At 43.7% G+C, this 20,330-nt stretch overlaps 1 protein-coding gene across 5 annotated transcripts in view; it reads left to right on the forward strand.

Annotated features, from left to right (window-relative positions):
- The first annotated feature begins 2,208 nt into the window (after positions 1–2,208).
- The window catches only part of SPATS2L (spermatogenesis associated serine rich 2 like), a 190,971-nt gene continuing 172,849 nt past the window's right edge, over positions 2,209–20,330 (forward strand). Inside the window, exon 1 of one of the 5 annotated variants that reach the window (XM_061381071.1) lies at positions 2,209–2,297. Coding sequence is in view for 2 of the 5 variants with exons in the window: in XM_061381061.1 (XP_061237045.1) it covers positions 3,366–3,450 (85 nt within the window). In the remaining 3 variants the exon portion in view is untranslated. Of the gene's footprint in view, positions 2,298–2,544; positions 2,628–2,950; positions 3,217–3,274; positions 3,451–20,330 lie in introns of those variants that run through there. The other 4 variants (XM_061381114.1, XM_061381098.1, XM_061381061.1 and 1 more) reach the window with 4 other exon arrangements.

The raw sequence follows: 20,330 nt of genomic DNA on the forward strand, positions 1-20,330 counted from the left end.
TGAGCATCAAAAGGTTGAAGTTTTATTTGAAACTCACTGTGTGTAAACTTTTAAATATTTATTATTTATCTACTTTGGCTGTGTTGTGGCTTGCAGGATCACCCTTACACCACGTGGACTTCTTAGTTACAGCATGCATGCAGGATCTAGTTCCCTGACCAGGGATCGAACCCGGGACCCCTGTACTGGGGGCATGGAGTCTTACCACTGGACCACCAGGGAAGTCCTTGTATAAACTTTTAAAAGTCTGACTTCTTTTGCTAGGTCCCTTAAGTGACTAATGAAAGTTGTAATTATTTTCTTTTACTTTATAATTGTCTCTTGATGGACTAGGACTCCATTCCCAGGAGAATTAGTTTTAGTCTAATTTGTGTTATAGTGGCTATACTATACACCCATTCTCCATTTATTTAATTTTCATCAAATTCAATGCTTTAATATTTTCACCCTCCATACACATACCAGTTACCTACTTTGCCTTGAAAAAAATCCCATGGACAGAGAAGCCTGGTGGGCTATAGTCCACTGGGTCGCAAAGAGTCGGACTCCACTGAATGGCTAAGCAAGCGTGACTACCTACTTACTGAGAAATAGCCCTTAAAGGTAAAAGGCCACGTACAGGCATCTGAAAACCCTTTCTTCCCTCTGGTCATATCCAGGTCGTGAAGGCTTTCTTCTTTCAGACTTTTAAATAAATTGGCTTTGGAGTCCCAGGAGGTAATGAAGTAGAAGAATGGAATGAAAGGACTGAGTTCAATGTTATATCCAAAGCCCTTCCTAGGAAAACAATAATTTATTACTCATTTTGGAATTCTAAATTATGAGGAGAAACTCCTCAAAACTTAAGTGAATTATTTGCCAGAGGACCTAAAAAATGCATCAAATTCCAAGTCAAATTGTTCCAAGTTACCTTTCCATCTAAATTCGATAAGCAGTATGAAGTTTATCCTTTATATTTGCATATAATACGACTTCTAGAAGCAAACTTTCTTTTCAGTAGCATCGGTGGGGCCAGACTGTGTAGGTTCAAATCCTCCCTCTACATTTTCTCCTCTCCTTGACTCAGTTTATCTATTAAAAAAAAGTTCAAAAATACTACCTATCTGACTGGACTGTTTAAAGGAGTAATTGAGTTAATGCTTACAAAGCTTTTACAATTTTTTTTTAAATTATATGATCCCATACTCCCATCCAGGATAACAAGAACCACCGCAAGTTGCGTGAGAATTTAAGTTCCTCCGCTTTCGGCTCCTTTATCCCTTATTAGAAAAGTGCTTTGTCAACATGAGCACACTACTTTAGCAGATTTGAGCTTTGCCAGAAAGGTGTTTGTATCTAATTTCAAATTATGAATTCCTGAACATTGGATGATGTACCATGCTGCTATACACTCAGGGGCCCCTTCGAGTGTTGGGCGTGAGAGTCGTAAGGAACTCTGGCCTGCGTATGTCTAAGTTTTGACAGCCAAGGAGCCGCTAAGAAAGTTATTGGTATTGAGAAAAAGGGAGGCTAAGTCACCCTGAAAAAAAAAAAAAATACACTGAACTGGAGAGCTGCCTGCATTTCACTCTGCTGCCTCTGGAAGAGGTGTGTTATCTAAAGTGCTTCCATCATGAATAATGATGGAGAAACTGCCTTTACTCTCCGACTACTGTACTTTGAGGCAGAAATCCATGGGCTGGTGCCCACGGCATCTATCGGGAACTTGGTTATCACACACGTTTAAAGCAACCAGTACTCAGCGTGAAAGGCAGCGAAAGGGAGGGGCCGGGACACTTCGGGTGAGCAGCGTTTCTAAGGTCAGACCCAACCCAACCCCCGCCCCCCTACTACTTTTTCCGCGGCTGGTTCTCCTGGTGATTTCGGAAATCGGCTACCTTTGTTTACATGTTGGCTCAGCACTAGAAAGCCTTAGTGCTTTCTAAAAAAGAGAAATCTCTTGCGTTTATAGACAGTGCTGGGGGAGCAAAGTTCCTTCTCCTGGGCAGGGGAGGGTGCCTCTCCTGCAACACGTGCCGGTGGTGGCAACATCTCTGAATCGCACAGAGGCAGCTTAAGTGAGGGAGAGGTTCGGGGGAAGGCGAGGAGGGTGGTGTGGGGCAAGCAAGCAAAGTGCGGAAGCTGTATGGGGATTCTTCTAGAAAGTGGGGTGGGAAAGGAGCTAGGGAGGGCGTGTGGAGGGAAGGGATCTGTGTCAGAACGTGCGTGTGAGCGGATACAAAACCCGAGAGAGGCGTGAGCAGCGCTGTGTGTGCGAGCGGGAGCGAGGGGCGCCGGCTCTGGGTGTGTGCGCCTGGGTGAGTGACACCGAGGGGCGGGCTGGCCGGCTGGCCGGCGGGCGGGAGCAGCCTGCGAGGGGCGGGAGTGTCCCTGCGTGGAGCGGGCCGACCCGGAGTTGTGTCAGTGAAGGAATCTAGCCCGGGGGCCGAGCCGGCTGCGCCCTCCGCCGCGAGCGCCGGCAGCGCGGGGCTAGCTCCGGACGGCGCGCGGCCCAGGCAGCGGCTCCTGCTCCGCCCGCCCTCCGCGCCGCAGGGGCCGCCACCGCAGCCGCGCCTCCACTCGCCGGCAACCGTGCCCCCAATCCCCGTCCCCGGTCCGGGACGGAGAGGCCGGCGCTCGGCACAGAGGTAAGCCCAGGATCTCCGGCCGCCGCCGCCTCCCGGGACCCATTCCCCGCCCGCCCGCCGGGCTCGGGCCGGGACGCGGCGGGGCCTGCGCAGCCGGGACGGTAGCTGAGCCCGGGCCGCGCGATCCGCAGCCTGAGTCGCCCAGCCCCCGCCGCCTCCCGGGGCGCTGGGTGTGGCCCCCGCTCGGCGCCGACGCGGGCTGGCCAAGCGGACCGGACGCGGAGGTCGCCGTCCTGCCTTTCTCGGGCCGGCACTGGCGAGCGAGCCGGCGGGCGGGAGGAGGCGCAGGGTGCGGTGCACATCCGCGCGCCCAGGGCGAGCGTGTGGTGGCGGCGCTCCGACGTGGACCCGCCCGCCCCGGATCTGAATCGGCCGCGGTCTCTCGCCTGCCCTCCCTTACGCGAGCGCCCCCTTCCACCCGCCGGGCGGACGGAGACCGATCCCCTCTTGCCGCCGCGCTCCTGCTCCGAGCCGCCTCTGCCGGCAGCATCACGCCCTCGATCGCTGTCCGGCCTAGGGGCAGCCGGTCCAAGGAAACTCGCGCCCCTCGGTGCTCGGTGGGAGCCGGATGCGGCGGCTCCCGGAGCGGGTAAACTCGCCGTGGTGGTCCTCAGGGTGACGGGAGGCGATGCCTGGAGACTTGGCCGCGGGAGTAAGCGTTCGCGTCGCCGCGACTGGGCGGGCTGACCCGGAGTCGGCCGACGTTGGCCAGAGCTCGAGACAGCCGTGGTTCCGGAGATGCGAGAGGGTCTTCCCGCTCTATGCCCACTCCCGACTTTTCCGTGCCTCGGAAGATCGGTCCCGCTCGCTCGCACTCTGTTTGGTGATTAATACTTACTGCAAACGTGGGAGATGAAGGGTTGAGACTTTTACCTGGACAGGGGATGCGACTGAAACCTCCTATCATGTCAACTTGAGGTTTCCACCTCTTAGGGGGTTGGTGTGTGTGTTTGTGAACTTCCTGAGCTTTTGATTCCCAGTAGTCCGGGTTTTAGCAAATGCCAAGATTTTGGAGCCCTGACATTTTAAAGATTCTTTCTGTGCAGCATTTTCCTTTGAGTGAGCTACAAAATCTGTAGCTTGAGAACTAGGGAAAAACCTTGAACTTCAAACACAGCCTCTTTCATGAAATGTTATGTGCAGTATTTTTTACTTGCTTATTTAATTTTTTAAGAAAATGTTATATTAAAAACTTTTACCAATCCTCTCGCACATCAGGAAAAAAATGACTCAAATTTTAGAACCTATGCAGAAGAAGAGCTTTATGCCAGTATTTGAAAGAGTAAGGTCGTGTGACCTTTATGACTGGTTTAGTTTGTCCTAAAGGAACGATTCATTGCCGTATCTGATTGATTTTGTTTTCTAGAGATTAAGCAGATGTGTAATATGGCAGAGAGAAGAGACAGGAAGTCAGAATTGCTTCATTCTGAAAAAAGAAAAAATATTATCCAAGTAACAAATTCATTTACTTTGAAAGATACTCTGAAATGAAGTCTCCAGTCGCTTTGTTGTATAAAGTATTTGATTGGCCTTTATAAAATTATATCAACTAAAATGCAGTGTGTTGTATAGATGGGGCAGGTTTTTTATCAAGTAATTGTAGTATTTAAAAAAAATACCTGTGTATGAAAATATTTGTTGGATCTCTAGGGGAGATCAACTAGGGGAAAATCAACTTTGGGAATGATTTTCTATTTGGACAAGGCAAATACTGCTGCAGTCTCTAATTAGAGTTTTGGATTAAACTCAAGCTTTGTTAAAACCTATTTTATGGAGCAGCAGAACAAAAAATATGTCTAATTCTTTATTTGTGTGTGGCTTTAAACACATACGTGCACGCGCGCACACACACACATACACACACTTACACGACTAGCTCCAAAGGATAATTTGCATAAAAATACAATCACTTGAATGCAGAGAATATCTAAGAGGATGGTTAGAAAAAAAATGGAACTCAACATCAGGGAAAGGAGTATATTAATTGGCAATTTTCTTTCTTTAATCCTTGCCTGTGAAAATATTAAATAATTTTCTAGGAATCAATTTAAATTACTTACTAAGGCAAAATGTTCAAGACTCCTTTTGTATTCATTTTGTTTTAGGGAGCCCCCTAATGAAAGTCTCCAACTGACTGTTGCTGTGCTTGCCTGATTTTCAAGTGGCCTTTGTGGGGATAGATTTCTGTGGGCTTGTGAGGCTGCTCAGCCAATCTCTGTAACGATCAGGAAAAGAAAATGCTTAGGCCACACCATTGCAGTCTTTGATACTCTGCCAGTAGGAAGCATCTCAAAGACCTACTTTGCCATGCAGATGGAAATACTTTCCATCAGAAGTCAAGCTTTAGAAATATTTCATTTTTGGTTCTAAGTTTTATCGGTTTCTCTGTCTCTGATGATAGAATTGTGCTGTTATCAATGAATATTCATTTATGGCTTTTGTGTTGAAGGCACTTAGGTGATCTTCATCCTGTTACCCGTGTTATCTTTACACAGCTTTAGTCAGCATCTTATGAGGCAGGACAAAAACTTTGGGTTACTGTTTGATGGATAAGTGGAAGAAGTTGAGATTGCTCATGGTATGATCTAAACGGCAACCATGTGTCTCCCCATGTGATGATAGATGGAGTGGGTTTTGTGTGACATGGATACAGCCTGCTCACTGCTCCCTTGTGTTTCTTCACTAGTCATCTTCTGTAGACCCTTCACTGTTATTTAAAGGTGATAATTGAATCAGATGGCTGTTACAGTGTTTGTACCCAGAACAGTTGCTTTCACAAGCATGACACAGGACATGACGGCAGCTGCATAATATGGGCAGATTTAAGTGATGGAGTCTGTTTATTGATCTCTGAATGATTGTGCATAATTCAGCCAATCAATTCATTCCATCACTGTTCTGTCTTAGTGTGTAATCACACAATTAAAATGTGATTTTCATGATACAAACAGTTAAAAAACACCAGTACACATAATTATAGAACAAAAACAAACCTTTATTTTTTTTTCTTCCTTTTTTTTTTTTTTTGAAGTAGTCTGCTGTGAAGGTGTTATTTCCTTGACACATCAAAATGGCTAATTTGGAGTTGTGACGCTTGTTATGTAAATAGGCCATATGTTGAATTTCTACAGAAGTTTATTCATTCAATGTTGTGATAATGGATAGGATCCCCTAAGTACCATAGCTAAGAAAAATAGCCTGTGAAGATGCATTTCTACTGTGTATATCATTCCCATTATTTTTGTTTAACAGCTAGTGTTTTTATTTTCTAATAAAAATATTCTTAAATGTGATGTTGTCATCTATCCTTATATGTACCAATTATTGTAGTCCTGATGTGACTTAGCAGCAGCAGCATTGTAGTCCTGACTCTAACTTTCTTCTCATTTATGCACTTGTTTAATAGTTTTCATGATTGATGTTCTGTAGTTAGGGCAGAAGCTACATGCCTGATCAATTTTTTATATTTTTCTGCTAAACCCTTTCCTTTCACAATGAAAAGACTTTCCTTTTCTTTCTACTGTTAGCGTTCGCTTCATCACTCAGACTCAGACCTAGGAACCATCCTGACTTCTCTCTCATTCATTCCTTCAAGTAAAGAGAAAGTGAAAGTCGCTCAAGTCATGTCTAGCTCTTTTCGACCCCATGGACTATAGAGTCCATGGGATTCTCCAGGCCAGAATACTGGAATGGGTAGCCGTTCATTTCTCCAGAGGCTCTTCCCAACCCAGGTCTCCCACATTGCAGGCAGATTCTTTACCAACTGAGCCACCAGGGAAGCCCAAGTGGACACCAAATCTTGTCAACTTTTCCTTTGTAAGAGTTTCTCCGAACCAGCCCCGACATTCCTCACTGCCTCCCCCAATAGCCGATACCCTTGGCCATCACTATTCTAGGATGATTATAGTCGGCTACATCCTGTATCTCTGTAATTGAGTTCTCCCAATGCGAAGCATTTCATCTTATCAATGTTCCTAAAACTCTGCTCTTTAGAATTCTTATCCAAGGATTGTCTCACGAGAAGACTGAATTGAATTTAGGTTTGTCTGATTCCAAAGTTCGTACGCTTTTCATTAGTTCAAGTATTTATTATGCCCTCTACCCACCACATTTGGTCCAACCTCTCAACCTGGTTTTAATGTACCTGCTGCTGCTGCTAAGTTGCGTCAGTCTTGTCCGACTCTGTGCGACCCCATAGACGGCAGCCCAACAGACTCCTCTGTCCCTGGGATTCTCCAGGCAAGAATACTGGAGTGGGTTGCCATTTCCTTCTCCAATGCATGAAAGTGAAAAGTGAAAGTGAAGTCCCCCAGTCGTGTCTGACTCTTAGCGACCCCATGGACTGTAGCCTACCAAGCTCCTCTGTCCATGGGATTCTCCAGGCAAGAGTACTGGAGTGGGTTGCCATTGCCTTCTCTGTTAACGTACCTGACTCTTGCTCAAATTTTACTTACCAACTTTATTTCCTACTTTTCTAACATGAAGCTCCTATTCCTACTAATTGAATCTCACCGCCCTTCTAATTGGAGAAGGCAATGGCAACCCACTCCAGTACTCTTGCCTGGAAAATCCCATGGACATGGACAGAGGAGCCTGGTAGGCTACTGTCCATGGGGTCTCAAAGAGTCGGACACAACTGAGCAACTTCACTTTCAGTTTCATGCATTGGAGAAGGAAATGGCAACCCACTCCAGTGTTCTTGCCTGGAGAATCCCAGGGACGGGGGAGCCTGGTGGGCTGCCGTCTATGGGGTTGCACAGAGTCGGACACGACTGAGGCGACTTAGCAGCAGCAGCAGCAGCCCTTCTAATTTGTTCATGCTGTCTGTTTTAGATGCCTTTTCCTTTTCCCTCTGACCGAAGCACAATCTCCAGGTTAAGTCCACTTGCCCTAATCATGTTGCTGTCCTTAGATTCTTCTTCTACCCTTTTGCCTGCATCATTCTTTAGAACACTCTTATATACTCTCTCTTATACTCCCTTATACCATTGTGTTCTTAATTCTTGCTTTCCCAACTAGACTGCAAGTCCTCAGAGGGTACTGAGGGACCTTGTATGCTGTCTTTGAATCGTCTATCAGCCTTGGGCACAGCACACCCTTGACAAGTAGACCTGTAGAATCAATAAATTAGAAAGGTGATTTTTTTTGTTGTTTTTTTAAAAGATGGGCTTTGATATTGCCTGTGTACTGCTCATCATTGTGTCTTCAGAGCCTAATTTGCAGCTTGACACTTAGTCATGACCTCAATAAATATTTGTTAATGTAGAGATTAATGTTGACATTGGATGAAAGGGACCAGCATTTGAAGAAGAGTCTGTCAAGGAGTTTTTTCCCTATTTTTTTTTTTTTTTAGTGGTTCTGATCAGTCTCTTCATTCATCAGCTATGAGGATTCTGAGACCTCGGCATTTTCCAGAGTTGAGATAATGATGGAGGCTGGCAGTTGTGAGTTAGAATTAAGGAGGCTGTCGTTATTTTAAGGTGGAGTGATGGGTCCCATTAGTGAGCACAGGTGAAAGCACTGAGGCCTTATGCCAGTATTTTATACAGAGTTATCATTTCTATAAATGGGCTTCCCAGGTGGCGCTAGTGGTAAAGAACCTGCCAAAAGGGATGTGGTTTCAGTCCCTGGGTCAGAAAGATCCCCTGGAGGAGGGCACGGCAACCCACTCCAGTATTCTTGCCTGGAGAATCCCATGAACAGAGGAGCCTGGCGGGCTATGGTCCATAGGGTTGCAAAGAATTGGACACAACTGAAGCAACTTAATATGCATGCATGTATTTCTATAAATATTCAGGCTAATCAGCTCTAAGGGCTTCCTGGGTGGCTCAATGGTAAAGAATCTGCCTGTGAAGTAGGAGACGTGGATTTATCCCTGGGTCGGGAAGATTCCCTGGGGAAGAAAATGGCAACCCACTCCAGTATTCTTGCCTAGGAAATCCCAGTTCATGGGGTCACAAAGAATCGGACACAACTTAGTGACTAAACAACAGCAACAACAGTTGCAGAGTTACCCAATCGTTTCATTTAAAAGCTTCTTGAACATTAAAAAAAATCCGGGAATCCATCTAAGGATGAAAAGTGAGGTAGGAAAAATTGCCACACCCATTCTGCTGTATCAGGACAAAATTCAGTTCTTTCAACTTTTAATAAGACTCACTTTGTACAAGGCCCTGTTTCTGCTGAGAAGGAGTTTATAGTTCAGTAGGAGAAAGAACATATGCATCCCAGAAACAAAGGTCTAAGAGAGCTCAGAAGGGAAAATTCCCTTCTGCTTGGGGAGTGGTGAGGGCCTTCCAAGAGTGACGGTTGTTTGAGCTGATTATTGAAAGGCTTCGGGTGAGATTTCAGTAACTATATTGGGAATATAGAGGTGGGGAAAGGGCCACAGCGTTGGGAGGAGCGCAGGGCAGGCATCCCAGGGTTTTTTGACTCTAACATCAGTCCTTTTACATATTTTACTACCACTGCGCCAAAGCTGAAATGCTACTAGGACCCTCCTGGGTAGTAGTAATGAAACTTAAAAGGATATACAAATACCTGCAATTGTTACTTTTGGTGCCAAGTGCTGAACTGACCATGACATGAAGTGCAAAATAAATCTTGTAAGGATTATAATTGGTGTGTTTCTGGGTAGCATCCAGCTTGCCTAGAATTCCTGAAAAGGATTCTTGCAACGTGGAAACACCACTGAAGGCTGAAACTTTCTTAGTAATGTAAACAGGTCAGCCCTGATCGTGGTCCTAAGTAACCAGGCACCTGTGGGACACTGCGATCCTAGCAGAGCATGAGTAAACAGCTGCATGAGTAAACATGCTGTTCTGTAGTTCCCAGGTTCTGATTCTGACCCCTTGGATTATAAAACTAGGACAGATGGGTATGAGTTTCAGGGAGACAGATTTGGGGTCAGTATAAGGAAGGTGGTCCTGTAATGGATCGAGCTATTTCACGAGGTGATAAGACTCTGACTAAATGTATTCAGGCATGGGCTATACCAGGCAATGTCTACATACATGCATTATCTCCATCTTTCCTCAAATCACTGCTATTGCCCCCCCTCCCACCTCATTTACCGATGGGCCATCCTGAAGCCTAGCAAGGCTGAGTGGTGAGTACATTACAGAGCAGGTGTCAACCCTGGCAGTTTGAAAGCAGAGACTGAATATGTACTGGATGAGGAAAGGGGGCAAACCTCAGATGGCCACTAGGATTTTTAAGGATGCTTCCTCACGCTAGGATTGAGTCTTAATTCTCCTTGGGGGATCAAGAATCCTGCTAATTGTTGCCAAGCACTAATTCATCAACAGCAGCACCCAATTCCTAGAAATTCAGAACAAAGAGAATGCAACCATCACCATCATGATGGCTACCACTCACTGATCATCTCATTTAAATCTAACAGCCATCTTGCAAGGTAGGGATTATGTATCCTTTTAAGGAAGGGGTGCCGTAGCTCTGCCAAGTTACATAGATTGATCAAATCTACACAATTGATGAGTGGCTGTTTTCTTATATCACCCTTTAAGGTAATGCATGGTGATGATGTCAGACATATTTACCTATCAGTTCAGCATAGACACCAACCATTCAGAGAGGCCACCAGCTATACACAACACTGTGATTCTTCTCAGAGATGGGATTCCCATGAGGTCCTGTTGAGGCAAGGTCTGAAGGGATGTGAAAGCTTGGTAGTTCACCAAGACGACACATCTGGAGTTCCAGAAAACTGTAGTGCCTTCTTTTTATGTTCAGCATTTATCTGATTTTACACACCATACCTAATAGGGATTCCCAGGTGGCACTAGTGGTAAAGAACCCACCTGCCAATTCGGGAGATGTAAGTGATGCAAGTTCGATCCCTAGGTTGGGAAGATCCCCTGAAGAAGGGAATGGAAACCCACTCCAGTATTATTGCCTGGAGAATTCCATGGACAGAGGAGCTTGGTGAGCTATAGTCTGTGGGGTCGCAAGGAGTCAGATACAACTGAGCAACTAACACACGCACACACTATAATTGTATTTCACACAGATTTCTGAATAAAGAAAAGTAGTTTCACAATGGTGCTTTCGTGTCTTCCTTGTAAATGTGTCTTCTTCCTCACTCCTTTTCTTCCTTTTACTTTCTGTACTCCGAGGCCCATCTGTCTGGACACCATCCCCTCTTTCTTCCTCAAGTGTCTCTTTCCATCATCTCTCTTTCCCTCAGGGTCTCAACCAGCCTTCATTTTTGTCTCATAAGCATTCATGAATCTTTCTCATTCTTTAATAACAAGAGAAGTCAAGCAAAATCCTCATGGTCCCTTCCTTATCAGTCTGGTCATGTTCCATCTCCCTCCCTGGTCTGAGAAGGCATCTCCTTGAAGAACAGGTCCTCACACATCACTTACCCTGCCCCAACTCCCCTTTCTTCTCCACCCTCTACAGCTCTGTTCTCTTGTAACAGCCGCCTCTGTGCTTCAAACTGCCAGACCCATGGCCCAGGATTTTCTTACAATTCTTGACCTGTGCACTGCCTCTGGTGTTACTGATCTCTCCACCTTGAGACCTTGCCCACCTGTTTTCTGAGTCATGCCTCTCCTGATTTCTTTCCTATTGCCCAACTGCTCTGTATTAGAGTTCTCTGCAGGCGCCTCTTTTCCTCCCAGACCTCAGCACCCTTGAAGGTTCATCCTTCAACCCTCTCTGCTCACCTACTTCTTGATTCTGTTACCACCTATAGCTGTCGATTCCTCAGTCTGCAACTCCGACTGTGAACTCTCCTGATACCTGTGCCAGGCATCTTAAACTCAGTAAGTTCAAAACTCTACTTCTACAGCCAGCCTACTCCTTCTGTGTTCTCTGCCTCAATTAATGAAGCCATTTGATCAATTTTAAAATCTAGGAGCTGTTTCTTATTCCTCTATTCTTATTTCTTATTCCCCTATTCTTCATTGATGACTCAGCCATGTAAAAACTATCTTCTCACACCCTTAATTCTGCCCTCACCTCTCCAGGCCATTACCTCCACAACTACCTTGGTTCAGGCCCTCATCACTCTCTCGAGGGTTACTGCAGTAGCCTTGTAACTGGTCTCGCTGCCTTCTGCCTGGCCTGCTTCCAATCCCTTCCCCACACTGCCGCCTTTCTAAAAGGCAAATTTGATCACGGACTCTCCGCTGCTGAAAATCTTTCTGCAGAGTCACTGCTCCTCCAGGATAAAAATCTAAGCTCCCTAGCCTGGCACAAAAGCTCCTTTGTGATCTGGCTCTCCCTTCGGGTGTGTATCAAAGTCTTCTCTAATGATCCTGGTCCCCACTGACTACCCTTGCCCATAGCATCCCTCCTAAAGGAAATGAGTTGTTACAGGAGAGAAATGAGAGGAGGTATGGGAACAGAAGAGATTACAGGGCTGTGGTGTCCTGTACCATGACCACTATCTGCCTGTGGCTGCTGAGCACTTGAAACACACTTGGTCCAAACAAAGATATGAGTGTGAAATACATCACGGATTCAAACTCAGCATGCAAAAAAGAGTGTAAAATAACTCATTAACAAATTTTAATATGGATCCCATGTTAAAACAGTAACATTTCGAATATAGTAGGTTGAACATTATTAAAGTTAATTTCACGTTTCTTTTTATTTTATTTTTTAACATGGCTACTAGGAAATTATAAACTACCTGTGTTTGGGCTTCCCTGGTGGCTCAGATGGTAAAGAGTCTGCCTGCAATGCAGGCATCCCTGGGTCAGGAAGTTCCATCCCTGGGTTAGGAAGATGCCCTGGAGAAGGAAATGGCAACCCACTCCAGCATTCTTACCTGGAGAATCCCGTGGACAGAGAAGCCTGGCGGGCTACAGTCCATGGGGTGGCAAAGAGTCAGACACGACTGAGCAACTAACACTTTCACACTTTGACTGTGTGGCTCGCATAGTAGTGCTATTGGACAGCATCAACGGAGGCCATCTCCTTGCTCCCAGGAGATACATCTTGTTTGAACCACTCCCAAAAGCTTTCTGAATGATTAAGTCAACCCTACAGGTGTAGAGAAGCAGCAGTTGCTCCATTTCATAAATCCAGAGATACTAAGTTGGTGTAGATGGACAGGGAAGTCTGGCGTGCTGCAGTCCATGGGGTTGCAAAGAGTCGGACACGACTGAGCAACTGAACTGAACTGAGATATTAAGTGCTTTAGATAAGATTCAGTTTCACAGAGACAGATTGTGAAAATTGCAGCAGGGAGCCCTTCGTACCACGTATTCAGGGCTGAAATCTCAAGTCAGGCACATCTGTCTCCCCTGACCCCCCAGACACCCTCAGGAGAGGGAAGCAGAGAGACTGTGCGTTGGAGGGAGGCTTTGAGGTAGGCAGGAGGAGCAAGGGCAGGGCAAGAGGCGCCCCATTCCCAGGAAGCCTCCTGCTTGTAAGGTACAGACAGAACACCAAGAGCCACGATCTCTGAGATCCCCCATCCTGCCGTGGCTCCTTCCCCAGTGGGAGAAGTCCCAGCTCCCCCACTGTCTTGAGTCTCAATAATATGTCCATGATGAAGCCACTGTGCGTCAAACAAAATGACCTGCCTAACAGCTGGTAAGTTCTCAGTTGTGCCTTAGGATACTGGGGGCAGCAGTCTGTGGATCATTTGGCCTAAAAGGCTTGGAGTAAGGTATAGAGCTGTCACAAGGACCCGGAAGATAATATGTCCTGAGAGATATGCAGAGCTTTCTGTCTTCAAGTGGAAAAGCCAAACAGTGATAGGAAAGCAGAACTTAGGTTGGAGCCAGGAGAAACATGAAGGTAAAGGGAAGAAGCCATGACTATTAAGGGAAAAGTCCCATGGAATCCCATGCCGGTGAGGCTGATAGGCAGTGGCCTCAGCGCTTGTATTCTGGTGGTTTGCATGCTGTGTTCTATTGAACCCCTTGGTTCTAATAAGAATGCCCCGGGCAGTTGTTCTGACTTGCCTTTATGTATCAGGCATTAGTATAAGATTCTGGTAGGGGGAGAGGTGGTTGTGTTAAAAGTTTGAAAGTCATACTGTACAGAGACTGGCCTGAGAAAGTGGTGACCACCCAGGTGTGGTGACTGCTCTCCCATTGGCAACATCTGGGACTAGTTCAGGCCCTTAACAGGGGCTGCAGCTCCTTTCCATCTGAAGCTGAGTGACTCTCCATTGGACTGACTGTGCAGTCTGCCTCCCCTTACCCGGGACGCCAGAACCGTCTCATTCTTGGGTACCAAATTTCCACTTTGCACCCCAGGTTCTCTCTCACATTCCCAAGTCCCCACTTTGAGTTCTTGTGTAGGAATCCCAAATTGCCTTTGGTAAGGGTCCCATCACTTACCTCCAAGCTTTCTTAAGCCAGTAGTCTTGCCTCTGAGCTACAAGCGCTACAGTAAGTGCCTGCTGCTCCATTTCAAGCTTCTTCAAAACTGACTCCTGCCAGCAAAGGGCCAGAAACTCAGTTTGGCTGCCCTGCTGGTCTCTGGGGTCCCATTTGTACCATAAATGCAATTTGGGAAGAGAAGGGGAAGGCAAGTATAGCCTGATTTTCCTAAATTATGGTATATCTGCTTCTTTGTTCCCTGTGGGAAAGTTGGTCTTACATGTAGACTAGAAAGGTAGCTGCTGCCTTTATAATGGTGTGCTTTCAGAATTCATTCTACTTAAAAGAGCTTTTCAAATATCAATACTTACTCTTTCTTGCTCTCTAATATGCAAAAGCCTACATTATAAAAGCTCTGTTTTCTTTCCCAAGACCGCTATGGTTTGGAAGAGAAAGGGCAGATTTGATGCTTGGAAAGCCTAGTTTTGACTCATGTAATTGACTGGCTGTAATGAACTTGAGCCAATTACTTAATCTTCCTGAAGATTAATCTTTCTGAACCTCAGTTTTCTCGTTTATGAAGTGAAATTAATAGTACCTACTTGCTTTGTTACGATTTTTTTATGACTAAATAAAACAAGGTATAAAGTGCCCAGCAGCAGGGCCTAAAATGCAATGCTAAGGAAGTGGTAACTTACCAGATTTTACAGACCCTTTCCTGAGACTGATAAGGAAGAAGATAAGAAATCTGGGTCTGGAGACCCAGAATTCAGCCATCCCTGGGTGAAAAAGGATCAGAAGGAAGTTGCCTTCACATTTTTGCTTAAGGCAAGTCCTGCCTAATGGTTTGCATTTGTGAAAATATTCATCTGGGATTATGAATGCAGCATGAAGCCATGGGAAAAAAAAAAAGACATGTTTACATCCTTTGCCAGGATAATATAAGAATAAACAAAGCAAGTTTTTGAATCTCTGAATAGTCAGGTACACTGCCATCAAAATAAACTTTTATTTCTATTCTTTGCTGATAAATTATAGATAAAGGAAGCCACTAAAATAACCCAGAAAAGGAAGATTCATATACAAATTAGATACCAGGGACAGGCTTCACACTTGCTTTGTTGGAGCCATTCTTTCCTTAACTGTGGGTGTTTGGGAAGTTCTTTTATTGTCACCTTTGTTGCTGACAAAAAGAGAGAAACAGCTTTAGTATACTCAGGAGAGAATGGTTTTGATTGGAGGCATGTTGTTCTCAGTGTGGGCTAACTTTCCTGTATTGTAGTGATTGCTAATACATAACTGAGGAAACCCGTAAACAGAGCTGGATCTGACATACTACCACTTCTAATTGGCCTGTGTTTATTATAGGAATGGGGGCAGTCCTATAATTTTTAAAGGGGAAAGTGGAAGATGTTATGCTGGCTACTGTGACTGCTAGTGTTCTCATCTAGAAGGTCTTTGGCCTTTTTCCTGTATGTATTCTGTGAAGTCTAAATGATGGGCTGGATTCAGTGCATGCAGGGGCTGTCAATGGCTTCCTGGGTCCTTGGATGCAATTGATCGCCCCTGGCGATACTATAGTATCAATGGAGTGTCATATTCAATCCATGAACACTCACAAAGAGAGTATAAACCCGCTACCTTTAATGCTGTTAAAAATAATAGCATTAAAAATATTATTTAGTGTTGGTTTGTGGCATTAACATATAAACTCATTTATTGTTCTACTAGTCTCGGAGTAAGAACTGTTGCAGTTGCAGTGGGTGGTATCAACTGAGGTGGTCATGACAACATTAATTTATCATTTCCAAACCTTGGTAGGATTTCACCTTCTGAATCTTCTGGATTGTCTGTAGTTATTTCTCATTTGTTAAGGCAAGGCATATTTAGCTGTTCTTTATGGAAATACACTAGAAGTATCTTCATGAAGGTTGATGAAAATTGTTCCTTTTTTGCAAATCATTTTTTCTCTCTATCAAGACATTTTTGGATTCTAACTTCTAAAAATTTAATCTCTCAGTGGTACATCTTTCACTTGTTTGTCGATTATACTTTTGAAAAAGGTGTTTCCTTTGTCATTGATAAAATGTGGACCAAGACAGTCCAAAGACAGAGTTCTGTGACTTTCTCCACGAGACTTCTTGACATCCATACATGAATTGTTAGCTGTGTTTTGTTTGTTTGTTTCTTTGTTTGAACGAGTTTGATCATGTTGCACTTGGGTTTACTTTCTTGCCCCCAAGCTCTCTCTAAGAGGATACAGCCAGGAAAGACTTAATCCGATGCCTCAGTGATGCCATCATTATTGATCCACTTACTGCCAATCATAGAACGTGTATTATGAAATGTAACGAGATTAATTTGGAGTAACTTGTAAATTGCATACATTCTTCTTTTGAAAAGTTTACTCAAGAGCATATGTAAATGACCCTGTTTTTTATTTATTTTTAGAAAATAATTTTGTAAAGTAAACTCATACTTCACCTCTAATTTCAACTCATATGAGCTTGTTTGGTTAAAAGGAATTGCTTTCCTGTGTATCACTCAGTTCTCTTTATGGAATCATTGCTTTGAAAACTAATTGGTGGTGGGATGGGAAATCAGACCTTGGGTGTCACTCCAGCACATCATTATACTCACTCCTCCTGGGACAGACATGAATCACACTGAGGCATGTCCACACAGCATGCTGGCATCTATGTAAATGGCTCCATGACAGCTTCACTAACTGTGACCATGACAGAGAATGCACTGATGGCATCATGTCGCTAACGGATGTGTTTTCTCTAAGTAGAAAACTCTGTATTATTTGAAAAAGTTCCCCACCCGCCGCCACCCACTACACAAACTCTTTGACTTTTACATTAATATCAAATGTCAAATATACAAACAATATTTATGTACTGTATTTTGTTTTCTTTGTGTACAAAATAGTCTTCTACATGCTTTTTACCTTGGACTCAATAGAAAGAAAAAAATAATGTGAAAGAACAGTAGCACTGAGGAATTCATATCTGCAATAGAAAGAAATAAACTCTTGCTTCCTAGAAATACTGCTCTTTGGTAGTGCTTTATATTTTACAAAATACTTTCAACAAGTTTTTTTGCAAAAAACTTTTTTTCTGACTATAAAAATAATTGCTTATCATTGAATTTGGAAAAAATACTGAAGTGGGTAAAAGAATTGTCAGCTAAAATTTCACCACCCAGAGATCATCTTTGTTAGCACCTGGTATATTTTCCTTTCAGATATGCATTCATGTGTGGTTGTGAGTATGTGCATACATTGTGTGTGTGTGTGTGTGTGTGTGCGTGTGCTTAAACTAGCTTCATCGTGGACCTGAGAAGTTTGTACTGCACCGTCAGTATGACTTAAAAATGCCTTGGAATCAGTTTGAAATTTTAGACCTGGCTATACTACTTATGTAGTGACTGTAAATTGCTTAAACTATCAAAACTTCCATTTCTACTTCTATAAAATGGGGATAATAATAGTATTCATCTACTAGGTTTATTGTATAAGAATTAATAAAATAATACATATAAAATACTTAGCATGGTACATGCCTCGTAGTAAATGCTCAGTAAGTGTGAGCTATTGTTATTATACAGGTTTTCTTGTCTCTTGTCCTCACTTTATTTTCTAGTAGCAATTTCTCTTGTCAAAAAACATTACTTGAGAAGTATTTGGAATGACTGCATATATTTCAATACATGAATATACCTTAATGTAATCATTTCTCTATGCTTAGACCATTTCCAGTTCTTTGCTGTCACGAAGAGCGCCACAGTTAATATCCTTTACATTCATTTCTGTGCATAGACAACAAAATGAATTACTAATGGCATTTTACAGAGAAGCAGAAAAAAACGAACAGTTCTTTAGTATCTGCTAATGTGCCAGGTGATATGCTAGGGATTTTTTTATCTCAAAATTCTCATTTAACTCTTCCATAACCCTGTTGAGGTACGTCTGTTACCCCAGTTTTTGGATGAAAACCCTCTGATGGGAGACAAGCAGCTTGCCCAAGGTCACAGAGACAGTGGTGGTGGAGATGGTGTGTGAAGCCAGCTGTCTGATTTCAAAGCTTAAGCCTTTCCATTCTGGCAGGCAGCTCGTGCCTATCTTTTTAAGGCTGGCGGGATGAATAGTTACCATTGTGTTTTTCATGAAATGTCACTTGGTGCCACATAAAAGATAGGACATTTGGCTGGAACTCTGAGCTTGCTCAATATAGCACCTCCCATGTGTGTATGTTCTTATATGTTTTGGAATCAAGCCTCATTAAAATAAAGTGTTAACTAAAGGAAATAAAACATTGGTATGATTATTTCATGAAAGCAAACCTTGAGGAAGAAAACATTTAGTCAAAAAATACAGAAATCGTCTTTGTTTTAGTTGGATGGGCTAGGCTGGAATTGCTTACCTCCCTAGCAATCTGAGTATTTCACACACATCAGTATAGGAATTAAACAATAACAGCCAAAGTAAATGGATGCTGTCAAAAGGGATTATAAGTTTCATTACTTGTATATTAAGGGTTGAAAGGAAAAATCTTTAGCCTTAATTGTAAGATGATATATCAGGAAAGAGCCAAAACAATTGCTATAGGTATAAGTATAAGGGAGACATAAAAATGCTGGGACAAACCTCCAAAGAATTATTTGGTGAACTGACAGGTTGTCTTTAAAAAGTCAGCCATTCGGAACATTTATCTTGGCAGCTCTCAAATCTGACTTACAGTGTGTAGTGTGGCAGTCAATTTTTGTAGGAAAAATGCATAATTAATACGAAGATCAAAGTAGAAAGTATTGCCAGTCAGTACCTAACACACAGTTTCTTAGAACAAAGGAGCAATTGAAGTTGTCTTTTAATAGGGTAATCTTGGCTTGTCATTTTGTAGGTATCAGTTCTTAGTGAAAAATGAAAGAGAAAAAAATGCCCCGGTAGTAATATTTCATATCTAAGAGGTACTTTGTTGCTGAGTTTATAACCAACTCTTGTCTAGTCAAGAAAGCTACCTTTGGTTTCTGAGTTCTTGAATTTTCATAGTCCTTGAGCTTACACATACTTGCCTTATAATTGTCTCAGTTTCCCTTCAGATCATTTTAGTTCCTGCAGGGAAGAAAGAGTGTCCCTCATAGCCCAAGAACTAAGAAGGTTTTGCATCTTGACACAGCATGACCACCAACTCAGGCTGTGGAGAGTAGGTTGCCCATGGTGGGGTAGCAGGTGGGAAGGGCCTGCGAGTTGAGTGTGGGCTCTCTGCACAACTAGTGAGCAGTTACCACTGTGGACAGAGGGTGGACTCTGGATCTGCAGATTGGATCTGAGATGTGGCTTCATCCAGCCCTCGTAGCTATGTAACGCTGGGTTAAGTGCTTTACTGCCTCTGAGCCTTGGCTCCCTCTGCTCTCACACAGAGATAATGATTCCTGCACAGTCAAAGGTCATAGGGAGGATTAAATGCATTGAGCCAACCAATGGGTTAACTCAAAAGTGCTCTGATGATTAGCTCCCAAGTTACAAATAAATAGACACAGGTCCTGCCTCCCAAGGAGAAGCCAGTTTACCATTTGAAATATTTTCAAATGAATAATGGGAATATTTGTAAAAATATACCATTCCTGGTGCTAACCTCACTTGACTCTCCTAACTCTTTGCTTATACATTTTGCAGTAATATAGGGATAGGCTCCATGCTTGCCCAGGAAGCACCTGGTGCCCAACGAGCATGGCGTCTCTCAGAGCTTGAATGCTCAATCCCATGGCACATCCCTCTGATGAAGGAAGGAGGCCCTTGGCATCAGTAGGTGGTTCCTTTGAACACAATATAGACCTTTATAAAAACAGGCATTTAAGTCTGCTGTGTTGTTTCAAGATAGAAGCAAAACTTGTATGTTTGATGCATTATTTTAGCTTTCAATAAAAAAGATTTATAGAAAAGATATCAGATAGGAAAACATTCCAACAGGGTTGCATTATAAATAATTATAAGCAGCTCTTTGATTATTAAAGCAATCATTTTGCCAAAGGGGAGAAGGAAAGAGAAGAAGTTAGGAATTTTGACACTGGACATCACACACACTTTTCTGAAGTCTCCTGTGGTTCCCCTGCAGCCCTGGTAATGTTGGCAAGGGCTCAGAAACTGCTTCTGTGTCTGGCTGCCAGAGAGTCCATCTCACCTGCGGGGCTGCACTTACTCCCTTTCCCTGGGATGTTTCAGGCTAACCTCCCTGCCCTTTCTTGCCTCCCAGCTGGTCGTGATGACCCTTTCTCTCAGTCCTTTAGAAGGACAGGATTGGTTTATTGGCCACCAGTGAGCTCAGCTCACGTCTTATGAATGTGTTTCAGGTCTATAATAACTGAAGTGTCTCTGTGGCATTCCTCAGGGATG

This window comes from Bos javanicus, chromosome 2, assembly GCF_032452875.1.
Source record: "Bos javanicus breed banteng chromosome 2, ARS-OSU_banteng_1.0, whole genome shotgun sequence".
In the NCBI taxonomy this organism is placed as follows: domain Eukaryota; kingdom Metazoa; phylum Chordata; class Mammalia; order Artiodactyla; family Bovidae; genus Bos; species Bos javanicus.